Genomic DNA, 25,731 nt, shown 5'->3' on the forward strand with positions numbered 1-25,731 from the left:
AAAGACAGATCCTGGTATGTAATTATCCGAACGACACTAAAAGCACTCATACTGTGTTAGTTTGTCTAAGCCAAGCCACAAGGCGAGCCCTCTTACATGTCATCCCAGTAGCGAGCGAAAGCCGAAGCCTTATTTAAATAGTAGACGAGGTCACGACTCCTGTTTCTCGACAACTCACTTACTCATGTGCTATTCTTTGACTTCTTACCCTTTTTCATCTGGAGTACAGTTCAGTAACCGCAATGCCTTCGGACGGAAATTTTGGCGTGTTTGCCCTCTCGTTGAAGCCCGGCCAGAGTCAAGTCGCTTCGGCGCCGCAAGTGGACGATCTGGGGCGGGAGCCACGGCAGCGGAAACGGCATGCCAAATCTCGTGCTGGATGCTTCACGTGTAAGTCGTCCAGAGTCAAGGTATGGCAGCACTCTTTGTGAACATCCTAGCGATCCACCCGTAAGCATCTGCTCACAACTTCCACCAGTGCGACGAAGTCCGCCCCGTCTGCTCGAGGTGCTCTTCCAGGAACTTGCCCTGCCATTATGAGTTTAGCATCATGGCAATGCTACCAAAGGTCTCCCGACAACAGATGTACAACCAGAGAGCCGGTCTGGGCCCCATTCCCAAGCCACTCGACCAGGGGCTCGACATGTCCAGTCTGCAGCTCATGTATCATTTTGATCACTGCACAGCGCCGACACTCGTCTTCGGCAGCTCAGTCTGGAGAGACGGCGTGCTCCCTCTGGCTTTAAATGTTTGTCAAAGCTTGCTTTCCTTTGCTTTGGTGATATTGACGCCCTGTTAGAACGAAGTCGTGATGCACGCCGTGTTAATGATTGCGGCATCTCACCAACGAAGCCTCTGGCCCAACAACCCAGCACACAACAAATCCATGGCCTACCATCTCGACCTCACTCTCTCCGGCTTCCGAGACCTCTTATCGCAGGGCACAGACGACTTCAACCACGACGTAATCATCGCTTGCGCCCTCCTCTTGGTGCACTATGCCTGGTCCATGCCCTTCTTCACGTACGAAGACGACAAGATCGACATGAAAAGCGAGCCCGACAGACTACTCAAGTTTGCAGCCGGCCTCAAGACGGTCATGAAGGCCATGAAGGAGGACAAACGATACACAAACGGCATCTTCAAGACGCCCATGTCCTACGCCAGCATCGAAGAGTTCCGGCAGTTCGAAGCAGGCCTGCGAGACGCCTTTGTCTTTGACGACTTCTTCTTCAGCGCGCGAACGATTCCCCTGAGCCGTGCCGCCGGATGCTGCATCGACTCGGGGGACTTCAACGCCTGTGACCGGCTGACGCCGCTTCTTCGAACAATGGACGCTGCGGCAAAGGGCCGGGTCATCAAGCCTTTGTTGCCGCAGATAGGGGTCTACACTCTCTTTTGGCCTGCCAAGGCGAGCAAGGAGTTTGAAGAGGAGGTGTCGCAGAGCCAGACGCAGTCGCTGGTCATCATGCTCTGTTTCTACGCGACTGCTTGGCGGCTTCTGTCAAAGGAGGTTTGGTGGGCGACGGCGCGCACAAAGGTCATGTGCGAGTCCATCTTTGAGCACCTGGACAGGCATAGGGATGAGATTTGGATGGCGGATATCGACAATATTCGTCGCTATTTCAGGTTTGCGCCCAACGGTGCTGGCGGGTGGGAGATTGACAGTCCGAATTTCAAGTCTTTATTTCAAGTTCTCTGAGTAGAGAGGGCGTGTATATAGATCCTGTGGACAAGACGTGATTATAATGATACATTCTTCAACTGCTTGTGTCAGACCAGTGAAGGAACTCTTGAGTATGATGACAGATCGTGAGATTGGACCAGAAAAAGGGCAAAAAAAAGAAGCGACCACGCCAGGAGTCGAACCTGGAATCTCTAGAGAGAGTATATGGAAACCGAAATCTAGCGCCTTAGCCATTAGGCCACGCGGCCGATTTTTTGTATGTTAGACCGCGGCATATCCATATCCATAAGGCAAATCTAGCTGCAGCAACATGCAATATCATGGAGTCTAGAACCAGAATGTAATGGAATGAGCCAACATTCAATCCTAAAGCTATCAACAGATTAAAGCCAGAGCTCCAAGTTATGCTCAATTTGAAGTACAACGAGTATTGGCTGTTTGATCCCGGGACCGCTCACTGAAGAGGCCGGAGCTAACGCCCGATGCCGGTGCCGTGCCGATGCCGATTGCCTGTTCCGGCAATCGGTCTCGGAGCATCAAATCTTTTTACACATGGTCCTGTAGACATTGAATGTATGGCTGAATTACATTCAGGGTATTGATAAAAACAAAAACAGTCCGTCATGCTTCTACTAACATTCAAGTTTAGATACACGTGTATCGTACAGTCCCATATACCCATCAGCCCCAGCAGCGTCTAGAATTACAGGCATAAAGTACATTCAACAAGTAACAAGTTCCAACAAACCTCTATAAGGCAAAAGACAAGCAAAATAACAATCAAACCGTCAATCCCAGGAGGAAACCATGCAAACAAGGAATCAAACAAGAAACCTCCATCTATCGTGCCCCATCCCTTCAGACACACATACACACACACGCACACATCTTGTCCCCATCAACCACCACTCAGTGATCTTCCACATTCTCATCTCGTCCCGGATACATAATATCCTGAACAACCACCGCCCGAACATGGCACACAAACACGAAGATGAAAATGATGAAAATGCAAGAGCTCATACCGATAGTAACCCACTGCAACCCGGGACTCAGCAGCTCCTTGGCAATCGAAATCGTCGCCAGCGTGAAGCCCGTGTTGGGGAAGACCATGGCCCACCATCCGAGATGGAAATACTTTGGCGGCGAAGAAACCACAGCGACGACGGCGATGCCGAACCACCAAGAGCTCAGCGCCCACAGGAACACCGCCACAAGGATGGCCACCACCTTGATGACGCTCTTGTCGATGCCCAGCTCGCTGATGCCGTCAGGCACGCCGTTCGCCATGCCGACCAGAGCCAGGGCGGTAAAAGCCGGCGGACCCACGCACATGAAGAGGCCCGGTCGGTGCTCCCGGTTGGGCAGACCGAACTGCAGCAGGCGTCCGATCATGTGGGCGTACATCAGGATGGCCACCGACATGCCGAGGCCCTGGCAGGTGAGGCCGGCGACCAGGATGGGCATCGCGTCGAATTCGGGCTGCGTGCCCGCGATGACGGAGGCAATGGTTCCCGAAAGCATGATGGGGAAGATGGGCAGGATCAGGGTCGGCATGAAGGTCTTTAGGGCGAGGTTATGGGCCGCAAACACGTAGCTGTACTGGCCGATGGCGAGAACCGCCGTCAGGGCGACGTACACCCAGAACGCAGCTTTGACGGCCGGTTCCAGAATCGGATGGTCGTCCGGTATGACGTATCGCTGCGTGCTCGTGATAATGGTGGCCATGGAGAGGAAGAATGTGGGGAAGAAGAAGCCTTCTCGGGGATGGGTGAGAGACCGGACAAGCTCCCCGGAGTGCAGGAAGAAGCGAGCAGTCATGGCCATTGTCACCAGTGAGAAAATGAGGATATTGATAATGTACACGGTCAAGCCAATCGTCCTTTCGCCGGTGAACTGGTATGGCTGTGCGTAGATGAGCAGGGAGAGACCTCCCGTGCTCATGGGCAGAGTGTACCACGCCCATGTAAAGTGTTGAAGTCTCTGTCGGATAGGCAGCTTTGGCCGGTTCGGGTCGTAGATGTCAACGGCATGAGACAGGGAAGCTTTCATATCTTTCTCGTCGCAGGCGGACCGCTCGTCATCTGGGATCGGGGTGTTTGTGCGAGTGACATCGCCAGAGAAGGACCGTGTGTGGCTGTTGGGGCTGGAGTCGAGGTGTCCCCTTTCCATATCGTCGTGGTCCACAGGACCAAATGGTCTCGTCATCTTTCCTTGTTGTTGTAGTCGTCTCTATCAGGGGGTATGTAGGCAAAACTGTCTCTCTGGACGGATATGTGCTGTGGGAGCTCAGACAGGCGCCAGGTATAAGTCAAACAAAAAGTCCCAAAGCACTTCAAAAAGAAGGCACACACCAAAGGAATGTCTAGAAGAGAAATTGAAAAACCTTTGTCTGTTTGAACTTCCTTCGAACAGGCCCTCGGTCAACGTTCGAGGACCTTTTCATATCTAAGTACTCTCGCCGCCGCCCACAATCTCCCTCCCCCGGCTCAGTTTGCTCTTGGACCACCTTGACGAAATTCTCAAGACCCTTGCCCCGGTAGCTCCCTGACTCTCTCCGTTGCCCCTTCGAAGAAGAAAGCCAAGACAGGCAGATGGAGATGCGATATGCTGCGCACAGAGAGCTGACGCAACAGAGTCGCGAAAAAATGCCCAGACGTCGCAACACCAGGTTCATTCCTCTCAAGACCCAGAAAATAGGCGTCTCATTTCGACTCAGTTTGCCGGGGCTCCAGTAGAGAAGCTACGTCGGCTATTCCGCTAGAAGGGGGGGCGTCTCTGCTGTGTACTGTATTACCATACATACAATTGCTTCCGTACTCCGTATACATCTCGTAGAACCGCACTCCTACCCTCCCCCCATGCAGCAGCCGGCACTTTGCGCCGCCCTTAAAAGCCGATCCCACTAATCGGCAGTGCAGCAGGAGATGCTATCAAATTCTATTTAGCGAGGCCAAGTCCTGACAGGGGGGGGGGCCAAGATACGCTCAGGGGTTTTGTATGATCTGCAAGGCAGATAAGTGGTGAACCGTTATCTTGCAAAATGGGCAGATGGCCCAGCTTTGGGCAGCAAGAGCTGGATTGCATACGAAGCCATTTGCAAGCTTGAGCCCCCCCCTTTGCCACCCTGTCGTGGCCTTGACAAGGATTTCCAACGTTGGGAACGGAAGATGGAGTCTGTCGAACCGCACAATTGCACTCCGAGTCTCCCGTATCCCATAGGCCTCGATAACGTGTTCCGTCCATCAGAGGCTTCTATTTGAGGTTCTTCGATCGACAGGTGTGTTAGCCTGGGCTAATTCCAGGAACGTACAAGTATGAGGTCCCATATTACCGGCATATGCGCCAAGGTCTTCACATGTCAGGCGAGCCAAGCATCTCTCACGAGGATCCAGCGACTCGACGTCCGTGGGTCCATGGGCGAAGAAAGCCCTTGAAACGCAAAGTCGTCGATCGCGACTCCGTATCTCCATTTTCTTTTTATGGTTATTTTTATTGATGGAGACGAAGAAACAGTCTCTTACTGAACAACATCCACAGAATAAAGATGACAGCTGCATGATTACGACGCATTTTAGGTTAATTATGCCTCAGAATAAGATCCTGAAGCATGGCACCGTTGGGTACAGACCAGGGTGCGTGGTGTAGCCCTGGATAACCCTGAGCTGGGATCGGATTGGTCTCATTGGATTGTTTAACCCCGGTCATTGCTACAAACCTGCAGTTTTACGCTCTTCCGTCGAATCTTATACAAACGGCAATTGCAAACAGACAACTTGCGTTTGCGGCCTCTTGTGAATTGTCACCTGGAGAATTAGTTTTTCGTTAAGTTACACACTACCTACATAGGTACTTGCGGCATTCGAACGACGAAAGCCCCGGGCTTCCGTTGGGCTGCATCACCAACCGGGGCCCTGGCTCTCAAGCTCGGCACTTTAATGAGACTCGAAGCACGCGAGGATCAAATCGAATACTACTAGTAGAAAAACAAGCAAACAGAACCCAACAACAACAAAAACTCATGACTGGTGTTGCCGCTGCCAAGATGCGTCAGAAGCTGCGCCTTGGGTATCAAGAACATGGATCGAACACAACACAACTGAGACAGTTTGGCTTCTTGGCAGCGAAGAGCCACGATGGCAGAGCTGCCAATCGCAAGTTTGCAGTCAAGGATCTTGAGTCAAGTTCTCTCTGCCCTTTTTTTCTCGTTCTTCTTGGCAGGTTTTACTCTCAATCATCACAGTGGGTGTAATGAGACAACATCACAGCAAGTTGATGCACTGCCTCTCTGCATTGCCCACTCTAACTGTAACGAATCGCTTTCAAACATCACCATGAGAACTAGCGACTGAAGGTTGCTTCAATTCATAACCCTACACCACTCGATATTTTTAGTCAAAGGCAGTGTCGCACCAAGATCGATCGTCCGGCCATCCACGGCATATACTAGCCCTTCCACACCGGCACTTGCTTCGAAACGCAATCCGTCTTATACAGCCTCCCAGAAAACCCACGATCCTACCCAAAAATAGATGGCCAAGAGAAGAAAAAAAAAACCAAGAGGTGTAATATAGTAGATCTGATGCGGAGCCCACTCTTGGCAAACTATAATTTCGATGTTCCCGATCTGCATAGGCCAATCTCCAGTATTACAGTGCAGCTCCTACTGTACTTCGTATAAGAGAGATTGTTCCTGATTTATGCCTTTGCTTTTTGCTTTTCCTTATCTCTTGGCGCCTGTGCTCAGCCTCTTCCGAATTACGCATCCCACTGACCTTTACATGATGCTGTTTGTGATCACTATGGGGCTCTGAAATGTGACGATTTGGATCTTGGCTTGTAGATGCCCTTGCTCTGTGGATACAAGTAATGGTGGAGAGGGAGGATCTCGACATGTCATCAAGGTAGGAAAATCAAGACGTTGCTAGAGTTTGAATGGAGTTTCGATCCGAGTCTTCTCTCGATCTACAACAATCTCCCCTGCCGCATTCTATTTCGGTGAGCCGCGCAAACAATGCCTCCATCGTACATCACCATCTCAACAAATTCATCTAAGACAACTCATACATATACACACACATCGCAATGACAGCCATAATCATCACATCATCATGACACCCTCCTAAGTACTCATCTCATACTTACTCCTCCCCCTCAACCTCTCCCCAAACGCCCTAAAGAACCACGGTATCGGCGCCATCACCAACGTCACAAACCCAAGAACGCTCGTCGCCCACCCGGCCCCAAGACTCTCATACATGCGCAGCGCGAACAGCGGAAACGCCGCCGAGAGCAAGTACCGGCTGAACATCATCGCGCCCGACGCCGACGCCCCGTACAGCGGGCCGTACGCGTCCAGCATGAAGAGGTTGGCCCCCGCGTAGACCAGCAGCGACGACAGCATGACGAGGCCCTGGAAGATGATCGGCACCATCCAGTGCACGCGGAATTGCACCGTCCAGCCCACCACGAACAGACAAATCGGCAGCATGACGCTTCCTATCAGAGCAGACATGAGGCGGTTCTCGGAAGGCAAAGGCTCGTCCTCGTCGTGATCCATCTGCCACGCCGTCAACCGCCTCTGATAATACCGCAGGTCAATCACAATCAGGGGCGCCGCCGCGGCCGCCGTGCCGCACATCAGCCCCAGATACGACAGCGGCTCGCTCTCCACCGACCATCCGTAGTAGTGCCTGAATATCCAAGGCACAGACACGACAAACGTGTACAAAAGCCCAAACAAGAACCCGTTGTAGACGCTCACGAGGGTAACAATCGGCTCCGTGAAAAGCATGTGCAGCGGCCGCTGGATCAGCGTAGTGAAGAAATGCCGAAACGCTCGTCCGGGGGAAGTCCGCTGTGAGGCCGAGTCTCGTAGGCCCAGACGCGTGGCTCGCCGTTTGAGAATGACCTTTTTGTAGGTCTCGCGCGTGAAGCACACAGGGATGTAGAACGCAACCGTGATGAAGATGGAGATCCATTGCGTCCACTGCCATGGCTTGACAAGCAAAACAAACCCTCCTATCAAAGGCCCCAAGGCCGCTCCAAAGGACGGCACGGCGTAGTATCCTCCCAAACTCACGCCCCTGTACCGCGGCGGCGTAAAGTCGAGCAGCGTCGCAGGCGCATTGTTAATCAATGGCGAAGCAAAGACGCCCGCGAAGAACCGACAGACCGTCAGCCCAGCCACCGAGCGACTGAAGCCCGATCCGAGCATGAACAGCACGAACACGGGCGTCGAGATCAGAAACACAGACTTGCGGCCATACGTCTCGGAAAGAGGCGCGCCAACCATGGGCCCGAATGCAAGGCCGAGGTTGTACAGCGAAAGGGGAAGCACGGCGACGATGCGGCTGCAGCGGAAGGACGAGGCGACGGCGTCTTGGGCGGGAGCATACATGGACCCAGCGACTGTGCCGATCATGGCGAGCATGGTGATGGCGATGGTGCTGAAGACGCGGAGCGAGGCGGAGAAGTTGCGAGGGTTGTCTGGGTCGTCGGGGCCGGTCCAGTCGTAGGCGGCGTTGATGGTGGCGGGAAGAGAGGCGTTGGGCTCTTCATAGAGGCCATGCTCTCGATCGTGTGCTTGCTTTTCATTGGAAAAGTGCTGCTGTTTCGAAGTTTCTGTTGTATCGACGGGAACCCGCGATATCGTCTCGTCTCGTGAGTCCATGCTGTGCTCCCTATTGTCCTGAGCAACGCTGTCCCGCAAACACTCGAAAATCTTTCTTCGAAATCATAAAAGAAGGCTTTCCGGTCAGATCATCCAGCAAATCCTCATTCTTCTTCCTCTTAACTTTGTCCAGTGCTTATTTCCCACTCCAGGCTCATACCACGAAGCCCAGTTTCGACGACTCAAAGGCTCTGGACAAAGTCATGGAAACGCAGCGCTATGATCCGGAGAGCATAAGCACTTATAGATCGGGAAAACGGTGAGATCTGCGCCCTCTCAGCGTCCAACAATCAACGCAAACAGGGATCCTACCTTGCTCCGAAAATTCGTCGGGATCATGTACCGAAATCCCGACGCAAACTCGTCCTCTCCGCATCCGGCTTCGGCGTCCCAGAAGAGTAATCCCCGGATTCTGCCCCCCTCAGCCTGAACTAGTAAAGTCGCCGTCATTCTTTACCGTCTCCTTTCGTTCACAGTCCTCACCTTGACGTTGCAAAGTCAAGAACAGGGCGGATATTCAGGGCATTGTTGTAATAGTCATTAAATAATATTCATAGTGCTATACATAGTTTTGGTATCATATCCCATCCCCGCTTGAAAACATCACACCCATACGTCAAAAGAAAAGAAGACAAGTCTTAAGGCTCCACGTCGGCCTCCTTGCTCAGACCCGGCTGATTCTGGCCAATGTACTCGGACTTCTTGAGCATGTTCCACTTGTCCTCGTCGGAGTCGAGGTGGCGGAAGCAGAACCAGAAAGCAGCACCGCCGACAAAGGAGATGCAGGCAACGGTGGTGTAGTTCCAGACCAGGAGAGGGTCGTCGGACAGAGGGGTGAAGGCCTCGCCGATGGCAGCAGAGATGGCGCTCATGAACAGGTTGACACTCATGACGAGAGACTTCATGTTCTCAGGAGCCTTGGAGTAAGCATACTCGTAAGAGGTGACGTTGGCAAAGATTTCGGCGAAACCAATGAGGATGTAGGGCAAGCACTGCGCCCAGACGTTGATGGGGGCAGGGGGGCAGAGCTCCTCCTCGCCGTCAACGATGATGGTGCCGTTGGCGTGATCGCCGCAAGGGCTCTTCTTGTAGATGTAGTGCTGCATGACAGCAGAGGCAACCATGGAGAGCGCGGCAATGACGAAACCAGTCGTCATACGCTTAATGGGCGTGAAGGCAATGCCAAGTCTGCGGAGACCGGGGTAGAGGAGGTGGTCGATCAAGGGGATCATGATGACGATGGAGATGGGGTTCAGGTTCTGGATGATGTCGTTGGGGACACCGTGAAGCTCCATAGTACCCGCCTGAATGGTGAGGTTACCGGTCATCTGGTTGTAGGACAGGAAGAAGACGGGCAGGAAGAGGAAGACCTTGCAGGCCATCAGACCACGGCGGACTTCGTCAACCCAGGCGTCGTCGTAGGTCATCCACTTAGGGCGGGCATCCATGGCAATGCGCGAGGGGCGAACAGTGTCCCAGTCGATCGTGAAGAAGCCCTTTGAGCGCTTGCGAGCGTAGAAGAACATCTGCAGGAACTTCTGAAGCAGAGAGCCGGTGGGAGGCTGCAGGCGGTAGTTCTTCTTCTGGCTCCACAGGACAAAGGGGGCACTCAGGAACATGCCGGTGGGGATGAGGAAAGCGAGCCAGAAGCCAACATACTTCTCAACGTAGACCATGCTGATCTGACCGGTGAGAGATCCGATGTTGATGGCAAAGTAGAAGTAGAGGAAGATGCGGGTGTTGGTCACGGCAGGGTCGACAATGACACGCTCGCCAGAGGGCAGGGTCTCGACACGCATGCGCCTGTCCTCGTTCTGGTCGGCCAGCAGGGGAGAGACGTTGGCCTTGAAGAAACCAGTGCCAACGCAAAGGCAGATGAGGCCGATGATGAAGGCGGCAAAGGCGCTGTCCTTCTTGACGATGACATCGGGAGCGGCGGCGGCAACCAGGATGACGTGGGCAATGGTAGAGATACCAATGGCCAGATGCAGAGTCCAGAAACGTCCCATGCGGGCATCGGCAACCCAGGCACTGTTGGCAATATGTAAGCAACCGAGTGTTTCAAGTTGAAGCGGAAGAAAAGCACAAGCTTACCCGACGAGAGGCATGATGTAGGCGAAGAACTGGTTGAACAAGCTGATACCCTGAGCAGCCTTGGGACCCATACCCAGGGCACCGGGGTGGCCGCCATCGGGGTCAGAGCCGGTGGTTGAGCCAGCAGGCAGAGGACGGTTCACAAAGTTTGTGTAGAGGACGGAGGAACCGTAGTATGAGAAACGCTCGCAAAGCTCAACAAAGGCGATGGTGTACATGGCCCACTTGATCTTTCCCGAGACACGGCGCAGAGTGCGCAGCTCCTCCTCGGTAGGGAAGTCATCGTAGTCCGCGTCGCTTCGGATGTCGACAGCGGCCGTGGGTTTCTCGTCAAAGCCGGCGGCGCGGTGGTCCGCCTCGGCGATGACGTCCACGTCGAGGTTGGCGGCGTTGCTCATGGTGGACTGATGCTTTGAGCTTCTAGTTTGACGACCCAGCAGATGAAGTGGGCAGAGACGGAATGGGCTTCACAGCACGAGAGGAGAAGAAGAGAGGCGCTTCTGTATGCGGCCGAGAAGTTGACTTATATATTGGTACGACGATGGGGGAAAGCGTCTGAGTCAACTGGGGATTTCGATTAGCCGGCTGCGGAAAAGGTACCCCAAGGACCCCCAAAGGCCCTCCACTCCAAACCATGCGCAACCATGTGCTGGCCCGGCCTTGTCCTTGTTCGTCCCGTATCGCGCGAGTGTTGGCACAGCAGGCGAAGGACGAGGTCGTGGCTCTGCTGCCCGTTCGGTACTAGAGCAGCCAGGACAGGCACACAAGCGACCAGGCGCCTCGGGCCAAGACGAGCAGCCGCCGGAGCGCGATGCTGCTTCAGGGCAAGGCGGTGGCAACTAGACAAAAGATCCCGGGCCAGTGCCGGGGCCAGCACGCACGAAATGGCCCAGAGTGGAGGTGGCGAGACGCCAGATTGATAGCGAGGAGGGTGCAGAGACGAGGTGTCGGTGGTGTGGGATCCTGCACGAGGCGGATCAAAGTCTACGCCTGGCCGCTAATCGATTAAGCCTCTGACCGCCTGCCATGGCCTGGACGGCGCCTCACAGCAGGTAGGCGCCCTCGTATCAATTGCTGCCATTGATCGTCTCTCCTCCTCCAGAAGCACAGTCACAGTCCAACGATGCGATACGATCAATGCCTGCAACGCCATCGCTGTCGCCATCCAACAGGGCTCGCCTGCCCGTCCCTCCTCCTCGGTTATTTTAGACTCACATGCTTCGCCATCGGCACTTTCGCGGATCGCTGAAATTGCATCATGCTCACCGAGGGCCTGGATCGCGGTGCTACGCCTCAGACTACGGCGAACCCGCTCTATGTGCTTCATCCTCAGCGCAAGAGGCGTCGCATCAAGGGCCCTGCACGGCGTTCTCTCCGGGCCCCGAAACGATCCGGCGAGTCGGCGCGCCAGCCTAGCAGCGGCTGCTATTACAAGTGTTCGTACTTGCACACGCGCGTAGGCACACGACAAGCCTTGTGATGGCGGCGGGGCGACGCCAGATAGCCTCCTTGGCATCTAAGCGATGACACAGATATTGGCCGAGCCGCTTAATCGCTATCTGGTGCCGCAGCCTGAGTCGCCAAGATCAAACAATCCGCTGTCTGACGATTGCATACATACAAGTAGTTGTACTATCGCTGACACTGATGCAGACGAGACACCAGATCGACTGCGCGCGGTCGCCCTGTTTGCTCCGCCAGCCAGAGGTTGCATTCCACACGATGTTCGAAATTCCCCGTGTAACCACAACCTTAAGCTTGTTATGCTTCTTCCTGCTCTCTCTCGGCCGGGTCCGGCAATGGCCTTTTTGGCCACGGGAAATCCACCGTCAGCATGGCAGCATGTCACCCTAGGCTGGTCCAGGCATGGTGAGCGGCCCTCTCGACTCAACCCACGCTTAGGCGCCACTCTGCAAAAGTCCCCTTCCCTCATCTGCGGCATGGCGGGATCCAATGGCATCGCAGCATCTCCTTTAAGCTTGCAGCGTGCAGGGGAGACATGCGCACTCCACAGATACTGGAGGCCCCCCCCCCCCCCGTCGCTCTCTAATTTCAAGCGTAAAGCTCAAATGCTCAAGGTTACTTTTTAGCAATTGCTGCTCCATAATACGTACGACGACCTCAAAGCGAACTAGTAGTAGCACACCGAGCGAGATGGTCTTACTCGTAATGAGTATTACTGCTAGCATCCGTATCAGCATTCCAGGGTCCCCGTTGGTCTGGACTCCGGGAGCCGCCGCCGAAAGCACGCAATTCGGGTCCAGGCGAAAGGGCGGCCAGCAAGAGTCAGTCGAAGCAAACAATCCGAAGCAACGTTTGATGCCGGGCTGCGCGCTCTCGTTCCTGGACGCCTCGACAGGCATGTGCCGTTGGCCCAAGCCCAAAGGGCGGGTGGCGTGACGGAGTGCAGCCCGATGGGGAACCCAAATCCTGGTGATCCCATCCATGCCTCTCGGAGAGGACGGGCTAGGGCAAAGGTGTGTGGTCGACAAAGAGATCCCCCAGCTGCGTGGCGGCCGGCCCAAGCTTTGCTAACGCTGCACGGTGGGAAGACATGTCCATGTGGCTTGCGCAAAAGTCCTTCGCCAAGGACATTTTACGATGCTTGTCTTTTGTACTGCTTGATGTACATACATGGAGCGCTACTCATCGCGATCGGCTCTTTTGCAGCTTCAACTTCATCAACGGCCATGAGGAGGCGCGACTTGGGCCTCACCAAGCCGATGGGTGCAACCCTACCGGCCGTCCGAGGCCCACCAGCGTCCAGTCGTGACAGCCCTCTCCGGCCCTTCAGCATCCTCGTTGCAGATGTCCATCTCAAATCATACGGGGTTGAGTGGGCCAGTCGCCACTGCTTTCCAAAATGTTTCGTAATGCGCACGCTCGGAATCAACTTCGCGATGGGGTGAAGAGCAATCTGTTAGTCAAGATATTGGGGAATATCTGGGGAGAGGCCGAGCTTCGTCCAGTCCCTTGGATTTGACGTCGAGCGCGGGCCAGGAAATCCAGATTACCCCAGACGGGGTAGAGCAGACCTCGTGTTTGTTGAAGCAATCGGTCACGGCGATGACTTCACAAGATGTCACCGTTGGGCGTCGCGAAGTCTTTCTGCCAGAAGGAGAAGTCAAAGGCTATTTGGCTAGTGCGTCAACGGCCAGAGACGGCTAACCATGGAAAAGATGATATTGGGGTCGAAAGGATTCAATTCCGCGGTTGAGATCGAGGACAAGGGTGACAATTTGGGACACCATCAGCCGCACCCTTCTACCTGAAAAAGGCCGTCTCATTTCGCCGTTGCCTAGCATCGTCAGATGTTCCAACCTGGTGGGCGCATCGCCTTATCAAGGCTCAAGTGTCGGGCACGATATGCATCACTGCTCATTGGTCCCGGACGAATGCTTTTACTATCACTTGGCGGAGTCCGGCCTGGGTTTCTCGTACTGATCATTAGCCATGATCCTTCTCAAGTTACGGAGTATGGAGTACCGAGCGCCAATCTCCAGTACTTCGTATGTAAGAGTAACATCAACCCGCACACGCCTTGCCGTACCAGGCCATTGCAGAATGGACGGGTTATCTAAGTGGAGTGATGAAGGGGAGGGCTGACCAGGTTGCTCAGCTGCTTCTGGCCAGGTCTCTCGGCCATTTGTTATCCTCTAATAACGCCACGAATGGAAGGGTTCGATAACATTTCTAGACATGTCCGGGGTGCACGAGGGAGCGGGGATGGCGCATCCTAGGCTTGGATGGAAGACAGTCCGGCCAGAGTTGCTAGACGGTTTTGAAGCCAACGCCGTCTCAATTTCCCACGAGGCATCCCCGAAGCCATCGGAGGTGGCGCTTCGCCGAACATTCGATTTAGTGGCCCGTTGTCGAGTTCCTGGGACTTGAGGGACTAGAACGGCGAGCACACCCTTTCACAATTCAAGTTCGCGTCCAGAGGCGATTGCGAGGGAAAAGTTTGCCTGTGGCTGACAGCCACCTTGTCAACGGCTTTATCTCAAGTCAACCAACAATGTGCAAACAAGTTCTTGCGGAACTTTACTTCACGAGATTTCAACTCACCCAACTGACGCTTTCCCCTGTTCGTTGCCATCTCCGTTAGCAAGCATCGTCAGCTCCACCATCGACTCCTTGGCATTTGGGGGTGAACCTCTGTCAAATGTGATGGAATGCAACAGAACCACTCCCTCACAGCATTAGTGCCCACTAGGCAGATACATTAGCATCAACGCAGGAAAGGAGCATGAAATTGGTCCGGAGAGTGTCCTTTGATAGCGTATCAATGCGACCTCTTGAAACGGCCGACAGCCACCGGAGGTTCGACAATGGACGCCCTGCTTCTCTTTGGCACACTGCGGCATGCAACTCCGGAAGACGACCAATCTTCCGGAGCACAGCACAGCCCAACTCTATTGAAGTGGGTTCTCACCACGAGGTGTGACATCCTCATATGTCAAGATACTGCATTCTGACGTTCTGCACTCCTTTGCAGCTGTATTTCGGCAGATTCTAACGCGAGAAGCCGATAGACCTGCCCAGGCTTTCGGTTCGATGCCAAATGATAACTACAGCCTTAGCATTGGTCAACCTGGTATCGACGTCTTTTACTGAGCCAAACCGACTTCATCGGCATTACAGATTGCTTCCACACCTTTCCGTCACCAACACACAATGAAATATGGTTCAGCTCTCATGGAAGGCCGTCTCTCCCGCCGGCTGTGGAGCGACAGACAAGAACCGGGCCTTGACCCCGGTGATCATTGACAAGAAGTAGGACGGTTGCCCAACTTCCGGCGGTACAGACACCTCCACATTGAACCGCTCGAATAGGGCTGATATGACTTTATAAACGACCATCTCGGCCAAGTTCTTCCCCGGACAAATCCTTGGCCCACCGCCCCAGTTGAGGCTGTATCGCTCCATGAGGCGCGTACCCGAAGACTCGCCACCGAGCCAGCGATCCGGGTCGTAAGCTTCTGGATCGGATCCCGTCACGACGTCTGCGTTTCGATGCAACGCCACGGGGTTGCACCCGACTGTCGTGCCTCCCGGGATAAAGTAGCCGTGAACGTGTAAGCCCGCGTCAGGGACTCGGCGAGGCAGCGACATGCTGAGGACCGGATGGAGGCGCATCGCTTCTCTTGCTGCCGCACGCAGATATTGCAGCTGAAGTGTACCTGCATATGACGAGGCATCCGTGGCGCTCCGAATCTCTTGTCTTACTCTCCTCTGCACATCGTCATGTGTGCCGACCATGGTGAAAATCGACGTCAGAGTTGATGCCAGGGTCTCATGCCCCGCGCCAAAGTTGGTCATGGCCATTTTCCTGAGATAGTTTACTGTGAAATCAGGCTTATCCTTATGAAGCTGAATCAGGTCCGCCATTAGATCTGCCCGGTTGTCTTTGGGGGCATTCGGTTTCAGAGCGGACATCCTTCGAGAGATGCGCTTCCCGACGTCCTAATGTTCAGATGAGCAAACGAACCTACAGCTTTGGAGGTATCCGGTGGGGTTGTTGCAACTGACAGGAAAGAATGATCGAAATTTAGACGAAGCAGGGTACTTGAGATTCCAAACATCCCGGAATATCCACTCCAACGAATTGGAACGGAAGGTCAACTTGGTCAACGTCGGGAAGAGGCCCATGACACTCTTCCTTCTCCAGCCAAGGTAGCTGTGAGCGCTGGAACCCCAATCCGTTCCCGCCTTGAGCAGTCCCGGAGACCAAGAGAGGACCGACGCTCCCAGACATTCGACGGCGATGATGTGCATCCATTCCTTGAGATCGATTTCTGCACCATTCAGGGCTTCCAGTCGCGCAATCACCTGCTTGATAACGTCGTCGACTGCTGCTTCGAACTTGACCACGTTGGCCGTCTGGTAGACTCGTCCAATGAGTCGCCTCTGCAGGCGGTAACGCTTCATGTCCCGCTCAGAAAGGAGATCGAGGCTGTCGGCAAAATGAGGACGCAAACAGGCATCTATCTTTGGCGTGTTGAGGCTCGTTGCCACTAGAGCCGTTGATCAATCCGTAAGCAAGTCACCAGCCGTGATGTTCGACTCGTTTCAACGTACAGTAGAAGTCAGTCTTCTCGAAACCCTTTGTGCTACCTTTCAGACTTGTCAGTCATGCTACGTCAAAGTTACCATCATCAATGCGCCGTCCCACGTACTGTAAATCTTGTCAAAGGCCTCTTTGCTGTTGAACCAGAGCTCATTGGGTCCGACTCGCACGACTTCGCCATACTCCCGATGCAGCCTCTTTCCCAGTTCGAACATGCGTCCACTGCGAGCGTGATATGCGTGCCAGATATTTGAAATGGCGGCGAGTTTTGGGCCTGGAATTCGTGCCAGCGGGTGAAGAAAGAGTCTATACAAGACGATGGTCGTGATGCTCAAGAGGAGCACACCAAGTCCGTACCCCAGAGCCCACAATGGAGTCCATATCAGCCAGGATCCCACTTCCATTCCCCACCACATGCAGCTAGTTGCCCAGATAATGATTAGCTGAAAACACTCATATCATGGTCGTTGTAGGTTTGAAGTGAAAGTTGTGAAAATTGTGGATGAGTTGCATCGTTTAGGTGGAACACTACTTGTGATGCTAGCGGAAGTTTGTGGAAGTCTTGTATCGAGGTTATCCGCTAACCGAATACCGCTGGAATTCAGGGTAAGCGTCTGGTTTGGGGCATCGTGAGCTCCTTTCATAAGGCCATCAACGTGTAAGCGGGCGTTCAAAGAGAGAAAAAACAGTGAATGCCCATACTAAAAATTGTCATAATAGACTTTGAGAGTCTCTTGTGATGAATTTACCTATACGGTTTCAGCGCTATGATTGAAGGACTGATAGTTCGTTCATCGATAATCGAGGCACAAGTTCGATCGAAAATTACGGGATAGATGCCTATAATAAGAATGAAATCGAGCCTAGCCAGCAGCAGTTACACGGCATAATCCATGGAGAACTGCGTCAACTCTTTCGAAAGGAAATCGGACTGAGTGGGTTATATCTAAGAGCTGGCGATCAAGCCTCGACGGTAAAGGAATACTGGGGAGGATTGAGGTTTCAGTTCATGCTGTTAACAGTACTGTAACTTGAGCTTTTGTTAAGAATTGAAGTGTTGCCTAGATCTTGATTTACCTCGAACCTCATTCTTCCTCCTGCGAATCCTAACCACAGTCTCCACGCACCAAGGAGGTCGCTCATACACGATTGGCTTCTTCTCGCTCCTCATCTTTCTCGGTGTGCTGCGAACAGGCACTGAATCCTTGATCTGCAGACCATCGAACTTTTCCGACAGGTCTGTTTCTCCGTCAGGGGAGCTTGTCCCATTGTTGACCGCAGAATCGCACGTCCCTGGATCTTCAATCGCCCCAGACTTCCCAGTTTCCTTGGTCTTCTCTGCCTCCTTGGTCATCTCAGCCTCCTTAGGGCTCTTCAGGCCCTGCGGGCTGATTATGGCCTCATGCGGAATGCGATGCAGGAAAAGATATTCATGCTTCCAATATTTGTATTTGATATCGAGCCTGTTGACCAGAGATTTGGCCATGAACACGTAGGTACCAGCTGGGAGCTGCGTCGTGTCGATCTCGCTGATGGAGACCTCAGGGTTCTCCACGCCACGTGAACGGAGCCAAGCCGGCGCCTTCCCAGCCCAATAGTCGGCATGCTCCTTGTCACTGAGGACGGATATAAAACAGCTGGGAACGTGTTCCCATTTGAAATGGTCCTCGAGGATTTCCTTGAAACTCTTCTCTATGGGGATCATGTCAAAGTTGGCTCTTGCAACATAATCTCCCGTGGCATCTTTCGAAGTTTGGGAGCCAGTATAATCGATCCGATAGAACTTCTCCGGAAGAGAGTCGCATACGTAGGGTTTCAGGTCAAACGTGCTGGCCATGGCTTTTGGGCACTTTGATGCTGAATCGATGCTATCTATGCTGGTACACAGGTATGCAAAGTGACAAAGGATGCCGAAAACGAGCTAATAGAAGATGTCGTAAGTATTAACGCAGAAGGACTCAACATCTCTCGACTGAAATCGGTGCCGAGAGCATCAAGTTATACCCCGCGCTTCTGGGCAGACCTCGATGGCTGGCACTGCCACTCCGACTGCCTGATGCTTCCATGCGGGTAGCCTCCGACATTGTTGTACCGCACGAGGCTTTATTTGCTGTTGGTCGGCTGGTTTCTGGAGATGCCCAACGTAGAGCCTCGCCTCATCAAGTATAAAAAGTTGCGCTGCTGAACTTGGTTTCTGCCTGACCGAGGCGCCCTTGGGAGGGGTGGAAGGCAGGCCCATTTCGTGGCCGTGGCTTGGATAAACGTAACCCTGTGCTACAAAAATAGACTGCAACGGTCCAGACAAAAGCTTTCTTCATGTAAATTCACGTCTTTGACCTCCAGGGCTTCTTACTAAAGAAACGGTGCGTCTCAAGGCTTGATATGAGTAGGAGGGTAGTCCGAGTAGGCTACAGTCATTGTTGCAGTCGCGCCATGTAAGTCTGCTTGGAAGGCTACTGTCGAGTTAAGGTACCTAGCCAAGGTCAGTGATTTCGATGGTACATAAAACATCTATTCGTCTAAAAACAGGTCTATCCAAGGCCCGGTTATGTCTTTCCGTATAAGTTGAGAGATTGAGGTGATGGATGATAGATATCTAGCACGCCGACCAGAAACGTAGCATCAAACACGCGGGTGCCAAGCGGCAGCTTTGCCGTATCAATCTTGCTGATGTAGACCTCGTCCAGGCCACAGTTGAGCCTGTCCACTCGTCTGTACGCCCAGTTGAGGGCATGTTTCTTGTCAGAGAAGACGGATACAAAAGGGCTTGGTTCTCTCCGCCAGTAGAAATGGTTCTCGGCGACTTGCTTCAGATGCAGATTGTCTGAAATCTCGAGATTCGTGTCTGATACATAATCTCCGGTGTCTTCATCCCGAGCTTGAGACCCGGGATAAGTTACCCGATAGAACGTTTTCGGAAGGCTGTTGCGTTTGTAGGCATCCGCGTCAAAATGGCCGGACATGGCTTATGGATGCTTCGATATTCAATGTATCGATGCTATGCTGATACACAGCTATGTATCGAGACAACTGACAAACGGGCGTCAAAACCAAGCTGACCGAATATGTCGCATGAAAGCAAAAGACTCAAGATGCCTCGCAGCCCTGCGATAACATCAAGTTATACCCCGCGCTTCTGGGCAGACTTGGCTGGCACTCTGCCTAATGATTCCATGACCTTCGAGCCCCTTGTGCTACACGAGGCTTTCTTCTGCTGTTGGCTGGCTTCTTCTCGGAGATGCCCAGAGTAGAGCTTTGCCTCATCAAGTGTTAACCGTCCCGCGGTGCATGAATGGTTTCTGCGTGACCAGGGCAGCACCCTTTAGAGGGGTGGAAGGTATGCTCATGGTTCGTGGCTTAGACAACGCTTATGCTTTGCTCTGAAACATGCTGCCAACATTCAGACAGAAGTCCTTCCTACACGATATGGAGGGCTGGTGAGGTGGCTTGGATCCAATCGGTGTCCATGGCGGAAGTCCTTTCGCGGCCTATGTACCAAACCACTCTGAATACTCTGTGTGGCGGTACACGTTGCTGTAGCTTCAGGGGTACATGTATATGGACATCACTGCACTTCGTTTGACAGACCTGGACCAGACAATAGCAGAGGATGCAGGCTGAACGATGTGTAGTATGAGGTCGTGTATATAGGTATGCAATTTGAAGTCCATTAATATAGCTAACTAGATCGCTGATATGCAGTCCTTCGTAAGAAAAGTTCTATCCGTATGGGTATCGAGCTCTCCCACATCTATCATCATCCTGTGTCATTTTGGTCATATTCATATCTCATCTCGTCCGCATTACTGAGACTCCCCCTTCTTCTTCTGCTTCCGCTCCTGCTTCCGCTCCAGCTTGGCCTTCTTCTCAGCCCTCCACTTGATGCCCTTTGCCATGATGACCATCATCGGCAAGCAACACACAACATATATACCACCGAGCATCGTAAACGACCAACCCACACCGATAGCGTCCATCAGCGGGACAATCGCCGCCGTCGCCCCAGCGCCCACCAGGCATCGCGAGAAGTTGTTCGCCGCGCTCGCCGTCCCTGCCTTTCCGGGATGAATGTCGACGAGAAGCGTGTTGGTCGTGTTGTTGAAGCCAATCATGCCCATGCCCATGATGCAGCTCAGGATGCAAGGCACCGAGACGTGGACGGCGTAGTTCATGGCCCAGCCCCAGCCAATGAGGGCAAGGCCGCTGAGGCAGAGCAGAGGGAGGCCAACTTCCAGGCGGACGCGCTCGATGGGGAAGTTGGACAGGTCCTGCTGGCGGCTGCGGTCGAGGGGGATGTTGAGCTTTTCGCAATATCGCTTGTAGTTCCTGTTGATCGCCGGACCGACGATCAGAGCGGCGAGGACGGAGCCCACAGCCAACGGCAAGTACATCAAGCCCACGGTGATCTCGTTGTATCCATACGAGTCCTTGAACAAAGTGGGCATGGCAGCGGAGATGCAGTAGAAGCCTGCGAAAACAAGACTACTGCTTCCCAGCAGCAGCCCCGTCTCCTTTTCCGTCAGCATGATAAGAGAGCCCAGGATGTTGGGCGGCTTGAACTTGAAGGTGTTCTCAGGCGGAGGAGCCGTGCGGTTCTTGTTCCGATGTGCGGTCAGGATCTGCCACCCCGATCTGTACAGTGGCGGCGGATAAATGGAGCCGTCGCCGACGATGCGGCGGCATGTTTCGGGAAGGAACATGTAAAGGAGGACCAGAGTGACTCCCGCGAAGATGACGAGGAACCAGAAGATGGACCTCCAGCCGAGTTCCTGAGCAAGAACGCCGCCGAGGATGGGGCCGATGGCTGGGGCGAGGACGACGGGGACGACAGTGTAGCCGACATACTGGCCTCGTTCCGCTGATGTGATGACATCGGCCACGACAGCCATACATAACGCCACTGTGGTGCTTGACCCAGCGGACTGAAGACATCGAAGGCCCAGAATGGCGCCGTAGTTGGGAGCCAGGGCAAGACCAATGTTGGCGCCAATGTATATCACGAAGCAGACAATGTAAGCCGGCCTCCTGCCACCGCTATCCGCCAGAGACCCGAGGACCATTGGCGTGATGCCCTGGAAGATCATGTAAGTCGTGATGGTGAGGTTGATCTGCGTGCTCGACACGTGGAGCTCCTCGGAGAGCTGTGTCAGGGCCGGCAGGTAGATTTGGGCGGACATGGGCGAGAAGAAGGCCGTGCAAGCGGCTCCGAGAGCCAGCATGCGCTTCTGCCATGTTGTGTAGATGGAGTAAGGGGGAGGGACGGCGGTTTGTTCTGCTGGCGGTGGCTGCTTCTCTGGGTCGGAGAGCTCACTTGAGAGGCGGTGCTGGTCCGCCTCTGAGGAAGCGTTTGTTGCATCTTCTGGCGTTCCCATGGTGGTGGCGATGGAGCTTATACGGACAATGGCGGTATCATGTCTCAGTCCCACAATGCAGTGAAGAATGTCTGTGAAGTTCAGAGTTAAAAAGGTCTGAACACTCTCAGCTTTTATAAAGAGAAGATGAGATGCAATCACCAATTAAGAATTCAAGAAAAGGAGAATCTTCTATGGAGAAAAGCTTGCCATCGGCCAGCGTTCGGCAACTTGATCCGTGAAGGTGTCGCCGCTCCTCGGTGCCGAGATCGGCAAACCAGCCAACGTGCGGTTACCTTCGCCGACCCGAATAGGCAGTATGTCACGACACATCACTTTCTTGGATGGCATTTTGGCGGTGGAGGATGGATAGGAAGGCTGGTGGAATACGGATGACGTGCCGAGTGTACGACGTGATGCTGATAGAGGATGATGCAGGCTTTGTGCTGGCGATGCTCTGGATTTGGTGTTTATCAGGGCGTTACGGGTAATCCGCCACGATTCCAGTTGTAATACCTAACCTAACCTACGCATTTCACTTGCTGGCTTATACCTACTCCATGACCTATCTTTCTACATGTGGTCAAGTCCAAACGCAGTAAAATAACCCTGCAGCATTGCAGTTGTCGCCGTATCTAAAGCGCGACATCGATTAGATATCGCCAAGCCGGATGTTTTGACTCTTCTTCACTTCGGCCGTTTAGGCGACTCCACAAGCTGCAATCTCGATCTGCCGAAAAGATACTTGAATGGTTCGTACCTCTGCCGGCGGCATGGAAAAACCGCTAATTCCGGGGCTGTTACAGCCATGTGGCCACTAAACAAGCATCAGCTTAGTTCCAATGGATGAACGAGCCCAGCTCCTGCACAGGGGGCAACAAGGTCTGTGATTCTTTGTTGCGCTGTTCAAGATGGTAAGTATTCATCTTGTTGTAATGCATCTGCTGTTACTTTGACTGACAGTGTAATCGTGACACCAAAGAACGTCGCCTACAACACGGTGCTGCGGCAGAGCAAGGCCATCCGCAGTGACCTCGCCAACCTCGAATCCAAGAGCGCGCCCACGCCCGCCGACATTGGCAGCGTCTCCGTCTCCCTGACGTCCTTTTCCAAGTCGCTCGACGAATACCACAGCCTCGCGCGCCAGGAGCTCGTCCCCAAAAAGCAAGAGGAGGCATACGAGAGGGTGAAGCGCTTCCGCGAGGAGCTGTCCGAGTTCCGCGCCAAGCTCGACGTCGTCAAGCGAGCCAGGGAAGAGGCGCAGCACCACCACAACCGCTCCGAGCTCCTCGGCAGGAGACCGTACAACGCCACGCCGGAGAACCCCTACGCCAGCGCCGGCGCCGCGCCGCCGACGACGACGACGCACTCCTCGTTCCAGCCCCGGCACAAGAGCTCCAACAGCACCTCGCTGACGACCGGCGCCGGCGACGACCTGCGCGAGGCGCACGCCTTCCGGGAACAAAACTTCTTCAGCAACACGAACCATGCGCTGGACGACTTCATCGCGCGGGGGCAGGCCGTGCTGGGGGACCTGGGCCAGCAGCGCGAGACGCTCAAGAACACGCAGAAGCGGCTCTACGGCATCGCCAACACGCTGGGCGTGAGCGGCGACACGATCCGCATGGTGGAGCGCCGTGCTCGCGAGGACAAGTGGATCTTCGTCGCGGGCGTCATTGTGTTCTTTCTCTTTTGCTGGCTCGTGCTTCACTTCCTACGATGATTTTTTGCAAATTGGTAGCGTGCGGAGCGGCGCCTTGGCGTTTTGAGGTGACGGGGATATCAAAGTGTATACATTTCTCTCTCGCTTTGAAAAAAGCTATCAAAAAGATGACCGAAAGTCCCTCCCCTCCTCGCCAGAGCACGGCTACTGCCATGCTTCTTCATCCATCCTCCTCGCCGTCGATGCAGCTCAGCGCTATCGTGAAGAGGACATCCTTTGTGGTCTGTACCTCGACAATCTTCGTCTCCGGGAGAACGTGGTTGCTCGTGCTGATCCTGCCGCCCATGCGCGTCTCCCAGTCCGTCACGTCCCACTCCAGGCCCTTGGTCGTGATGCGGCTCGGCTCCTGCAGGGGGATGATGCCCACGTGCTTGCCAAAGACGTCCTCCTCGCCGTCCTCCCTGACCTGGATGCGGTGGGTGCCCGCCTTGAGGAGAAAGGTCAGGCTGGAGCCGGAGAGGAGGTAGATGCGGCCCTCGGCGTAGTTGGGGTCGGACTGGAAGAGGTAGAGGTGGTGGAGCTGGCTGAGGCCTTGGTCGATGCGCCCGCCGATGCCGCCCAGCGCGATGATGTCGGTTCCGGGGGGCTGCGTCTTGCGGATATACGTGATGGCCTTGCCGAAGTCGGTGCTCTCCTGGTCTGTGTCGTGGATGATTTTGGCGGGAGTGTGCTGGGAGGTGTAGAAGTTGTGGACGTGCGGCCTCAGGGAGTCGAGGTCGCCGATGATGACTTGGAGGTTTGACTGGAACGGGTTAGCCGAGTATATTCAGTAATGTCTGGAGATGGGTAGCCGATTTCTCAAAAGGATGAGCAGCTTTTCGCTACGCCGAGTGTCGTGACACGATGGCCCGATGATGTCATGGCAGTAATGAAGACAAAGAACTCACGTATTTGCCCTGGAACGAAGAGAGCTCATGAAGACGATTGGCGCCGCCATCAGCAGCGACACGGAGAGATGCTTGTCCAGAGTTAGCACTTGAACGTCCACGCCTACATATTGGGCATAGAAGGTGTGTTCTCGAGAGCGTACAGTTTCTCCAGAGCTTGCGCAGGTTGCTGCCGTTCTTGAGCGGCTGATTGAGCACCAGGAGGGCAAAGGGCTGCGGACTTCGCTGGTCCAGCAGAAACCTGTTAGGCTGCCACTCGAACACCGAAGCCATCGGGGGCGTTGCTGTTTTGATGAGAACTCGGTGGCTGTTGTTGGTGCTGTTGAGATATAGTCGGCTGGCTGTTGTGACGGGAGAGCGGAGAAGAGAGTGAAACGAAGAAAAAGTTGGTGCGATTGAATGCCCTCTCAACTTGAGAGGCCAGACGAGAGGGTGCTGTTTAGGTATGAAGTGCGAGAGGTTGAGTTGAACGAAGTAAGAATGAAAGAAAGAAAGGAAACGCGGTTGTGCAGAGCCACTTTAGTAGTTAATCTCGCTGCCCCTCTAGGGATTGTGTGAGAGTGAGCTGTCAAAATAGACGAGTGTGTGGCCTTGTCTGTATCAGCTGGTTTGTGCGACGTTGCCCTGGAATTTCAGCTCGTAAAGATGAAAGGATGGAACTGCCATCAATGCTCTCCGAGTCCAAGCTCACCGAGCGGCCTGCGATCAGCGGCGAAACCCCTGGACAGCTGATATCAATGCTCTTTTGACGAGGATGTGAGGCGTCGAGGTGATTTGACAGGAGTGCTTAGTCAGGGTAGGATTGCGGCACCTTACGAGGAACTGCATGAACTCTCATGCATGCAGCTGTTGAGACAAGCATATGAGCTTTCTCTTTGTTTCTACGCATCTACTTTACTCCGTGCCTCTAATTGAATGAATATTTTGCCTTCGTTTCCTGAGAATCCACTCACTCAAGATTTCGAGTGCTTCCAAGTTACAGCCTTCAATGACTTTGTGCAGGCACTGAACTCATCGCCTTTGCTTGATGCAACTGGCCGGCTTCGATTCCACTTGAAGCAGAGCTCCTTTGCTCCCCCATCAAATCCTCCCCCACTGCGGAAACATGTGACGGGAAATCCTCGGCTAAATACGCCAAGTTTCCGCACACCCTCTCTCTCTGTCTGTCCGATGGTGATGAGATAATAAGGTCCCGCTGACCAATCTGGCGATTCTGTCATGGCTCCGATCCAAGCTTCTTTTTTTTTCC

The 25,731-nt window shown here is 53.8% G+C and overlaps 10 protein-coding genes and 1 non-coding gene across 11 annotated transcripts; 2 read left to right on the top strand and 9 right to left on the bottom strand.

Annotated features, from left to right (window-relative positions):
• Positions 1-242: 242 nt before the first annotated feature.
• Positions 243-1,702, top strand: BBK36DRAFT_1195019 (hypothetical protein; the record flags this gene model as incomplete). Its single annotated transcript, XM_024896878.1, has 3 exons — positions 243-410; positions 479-712; positions 800-1,702. The coding sequence occupies 3 exons, from the start codon at positions 243-245 to the stop codon at positions 1,700-1,702; spliced, it is 1,305 nt and encodes a 434-aa protein (XP_024751472.1).
• Positions 1,703-1,848: 146 nt separating this feature from the next.
• On the bottom strand, positions 1,849-1,935 carry BBK36DRAFT_t70. The gene has a single exon. It is a non-coding gene; the product is annotated as a tRNA-Arg (tRNA).
• Positions 1,936-2,596: 661 nt separating this feature from the next.
• Positions 2,597-3,739, bottom strand: BBK36DRAFT_64887 (C4-dicarboxylate transporter/malic acid transport protein; the record flags this gene model as incomplete). Its single annotated transcript, XM_024898430.1, has 2 exons — positions 2,597-2,641; positions 2,723-3,739. The coding sequence occupies 2 exons, from the start codon at positions 3,737-3,739 to the stop codon at positions 2,597-2,599; spliced, it is 1,062 nt and encodes a 353-aa protein (XP_024751473.1).
• A 3,070-nt stretch (positions 3,740-6,809) lies between these two features.
• Positions 6,810-8,360, bottom strand: BBK36DRAFT_1114959 (MFS general substrate transporter; the record flags this gene model as incomplete). The annotated part of the gene is made up of 1 exon (XM_024890081.1): positions 6,810-8,360. One exon carries the CDS (start codon positions 8,358-8,360, stop codon positions 6,810-6,812), a length of 1,551 nt encoding a protein of 516 aa, XP_024751474.1.
• Positions 8,361-8,998: 638 nt separating this feature from the next.
• Positions 8,999-10,852, bottom strand: BBK36DRAFT_1157828 (PTR2-domain-containing protein; the record flags this gene model as incomplete). Its single annotated transcript, XM_024894038.1, has 2 exons — positions 8,999-10,391; positions 10,455-10,852. The coding sequence occupies 2 exons, from the start codon at positions 10,850-10,852 to the stop codon at positions 8,999-9,001; spliced, it is 1,791 nt and encodes a 596-aa protein (XP_024751475.1).
• A 4,288-nt stretch (positions 10,853-15,140) lies between these two features.
• BBK36DRAFT_1114039 (cytochrome P450) lies at positions 15,141-16,925 on the bottom strand (the record flags this gene model as incomplete). Its single annotated transcript, XM_024889976.1, has 4 exons — positions 15,141-15,917; positions 15,984-16,468; positions 16,533-16,576; positions 16,666-16,925. 4 exons carry the CDS (start codon positions 16,923-16,925, stop codon positions 15,141-15,143), a joined length of 1,566 nt encoding a protein of 521 aa, XP_024751476.1.
• Positions 16,926-17,481: 556 nt separating this feature from the next.
• BBK36DRAFT_1139660 (hypothetical protein) lies at positions 17,482-18,358 on the bottom strand (the record flags this gene model as incomplete). The annotated part of the gene is made up of 2 exons (XM_024893326.1): positions 17,482-17,505; positions 17,606-18,358. The coding sequence occupies 2 exons, from the start codon at positions 18,356-18,358 to the stop codon at positions 17,482-17,484; spliced, it is 777 nt and encodes a 258-aa protein (XP_024751477.1).
• A 709-nt stretch (positions 18,359-19,067) lies between these two features.
• BBK36DRAFT_1157830 (hypothetical protein) lies at positions 19,068-19,484 on the bottom strand (the record flags this gene model as incomplete). The annotated part of the gene is made up of 1 exon (XM_024894039.1): positions 19,068-19,484. The coding sequence occupies one exon, from the start codon at positions 19,482-19,484 to the stop codon at positions 19,068-19,070; it is 417 nt and encodes a 138-aa protein (XP_024751478.1).
• Positions 19,485-20,309: 825 nt separating this feature from the next.
• Positions 20,310-22,018, bottom strand: BBK36DRAFT_1134847 (MFS general substrate transporter). The gene is made up of 3 exons (XM_024892438.1): positions 22,001-22,018; positions 21,958-21,967; positions 20,310-21,937 (listed from the first exon to the last, which is right to left on the bottom strand). The coding sequence occupies exon 3, from the start codon at positions 21,891-21,893 to the stop codon at positions 20,325-20,327; it is 1,569 nt and encodes a 522-aa protein (XP_024751479.1). The 5' UTR covers positions 21,894-21,937; positions 21,958-21,967; positions 22,001-22,018; the 3' UTR covers positions 20,310-20,324.
• Positions 22,019-22,768: 750 nt separating this feature from the next.
• BBK36DRAFT_157175 (v-SNARE protein) lies at positions 22,769-23,595 on the top strand (the record flags this gene model as incomplete). Its single annotated transcript, XM_024897656.1, has 2 exons — positions 22,769-22,786; positions 22,855-23,595. Exons 1-2 carry the CDS (start codon positions 22,784-22,786, stop codon positions 23,593-23,595), a joined length of 744 nt encoding a protein of 247 aa, XP_024751480.1. The 5' UTR covers positions 22,769-22,783.
• Positions 23,596-23,754: 159 nt separating this feature from the next.
• BBK36DRAFT_1195033 (thiamine pyrophosphokinase) lies at positions 23,755-24,755 on the bottom strand (the record flags this gene model as incomplete). Its single annotated transcript, XM_024896879.1, has 3 exons — positions 23,755-24,337; positions 24,483-24,553; positions 24,626-24,755. 3 exons carry the CDS (start codon positions 24,753-24,755, stop codon positions 23,756-23,758), a joined length of 783 nt encoding a protein of 260 aa, XP_024751481.1.
• Positions 24,756-25,731: the final 976 nt, after the last annotated feature.

The sequence above is a fragment of the Trichoderma citrinoviride genome (assembly GCF_003025115.1).
Source record: "Trichoderma citrinoviride strain TUCIM 6016 unplaced genomic scaffold BBK36scaffold_4, whole genome shotgun sequence".
Classification (NCBI taxonomy): Eukaryota; Fungi; Ascomycota; class Sordariomycetes; order Hypocreales; family Hypocreaceae; genus Trichoderma; species Trichoderma citrinoviride.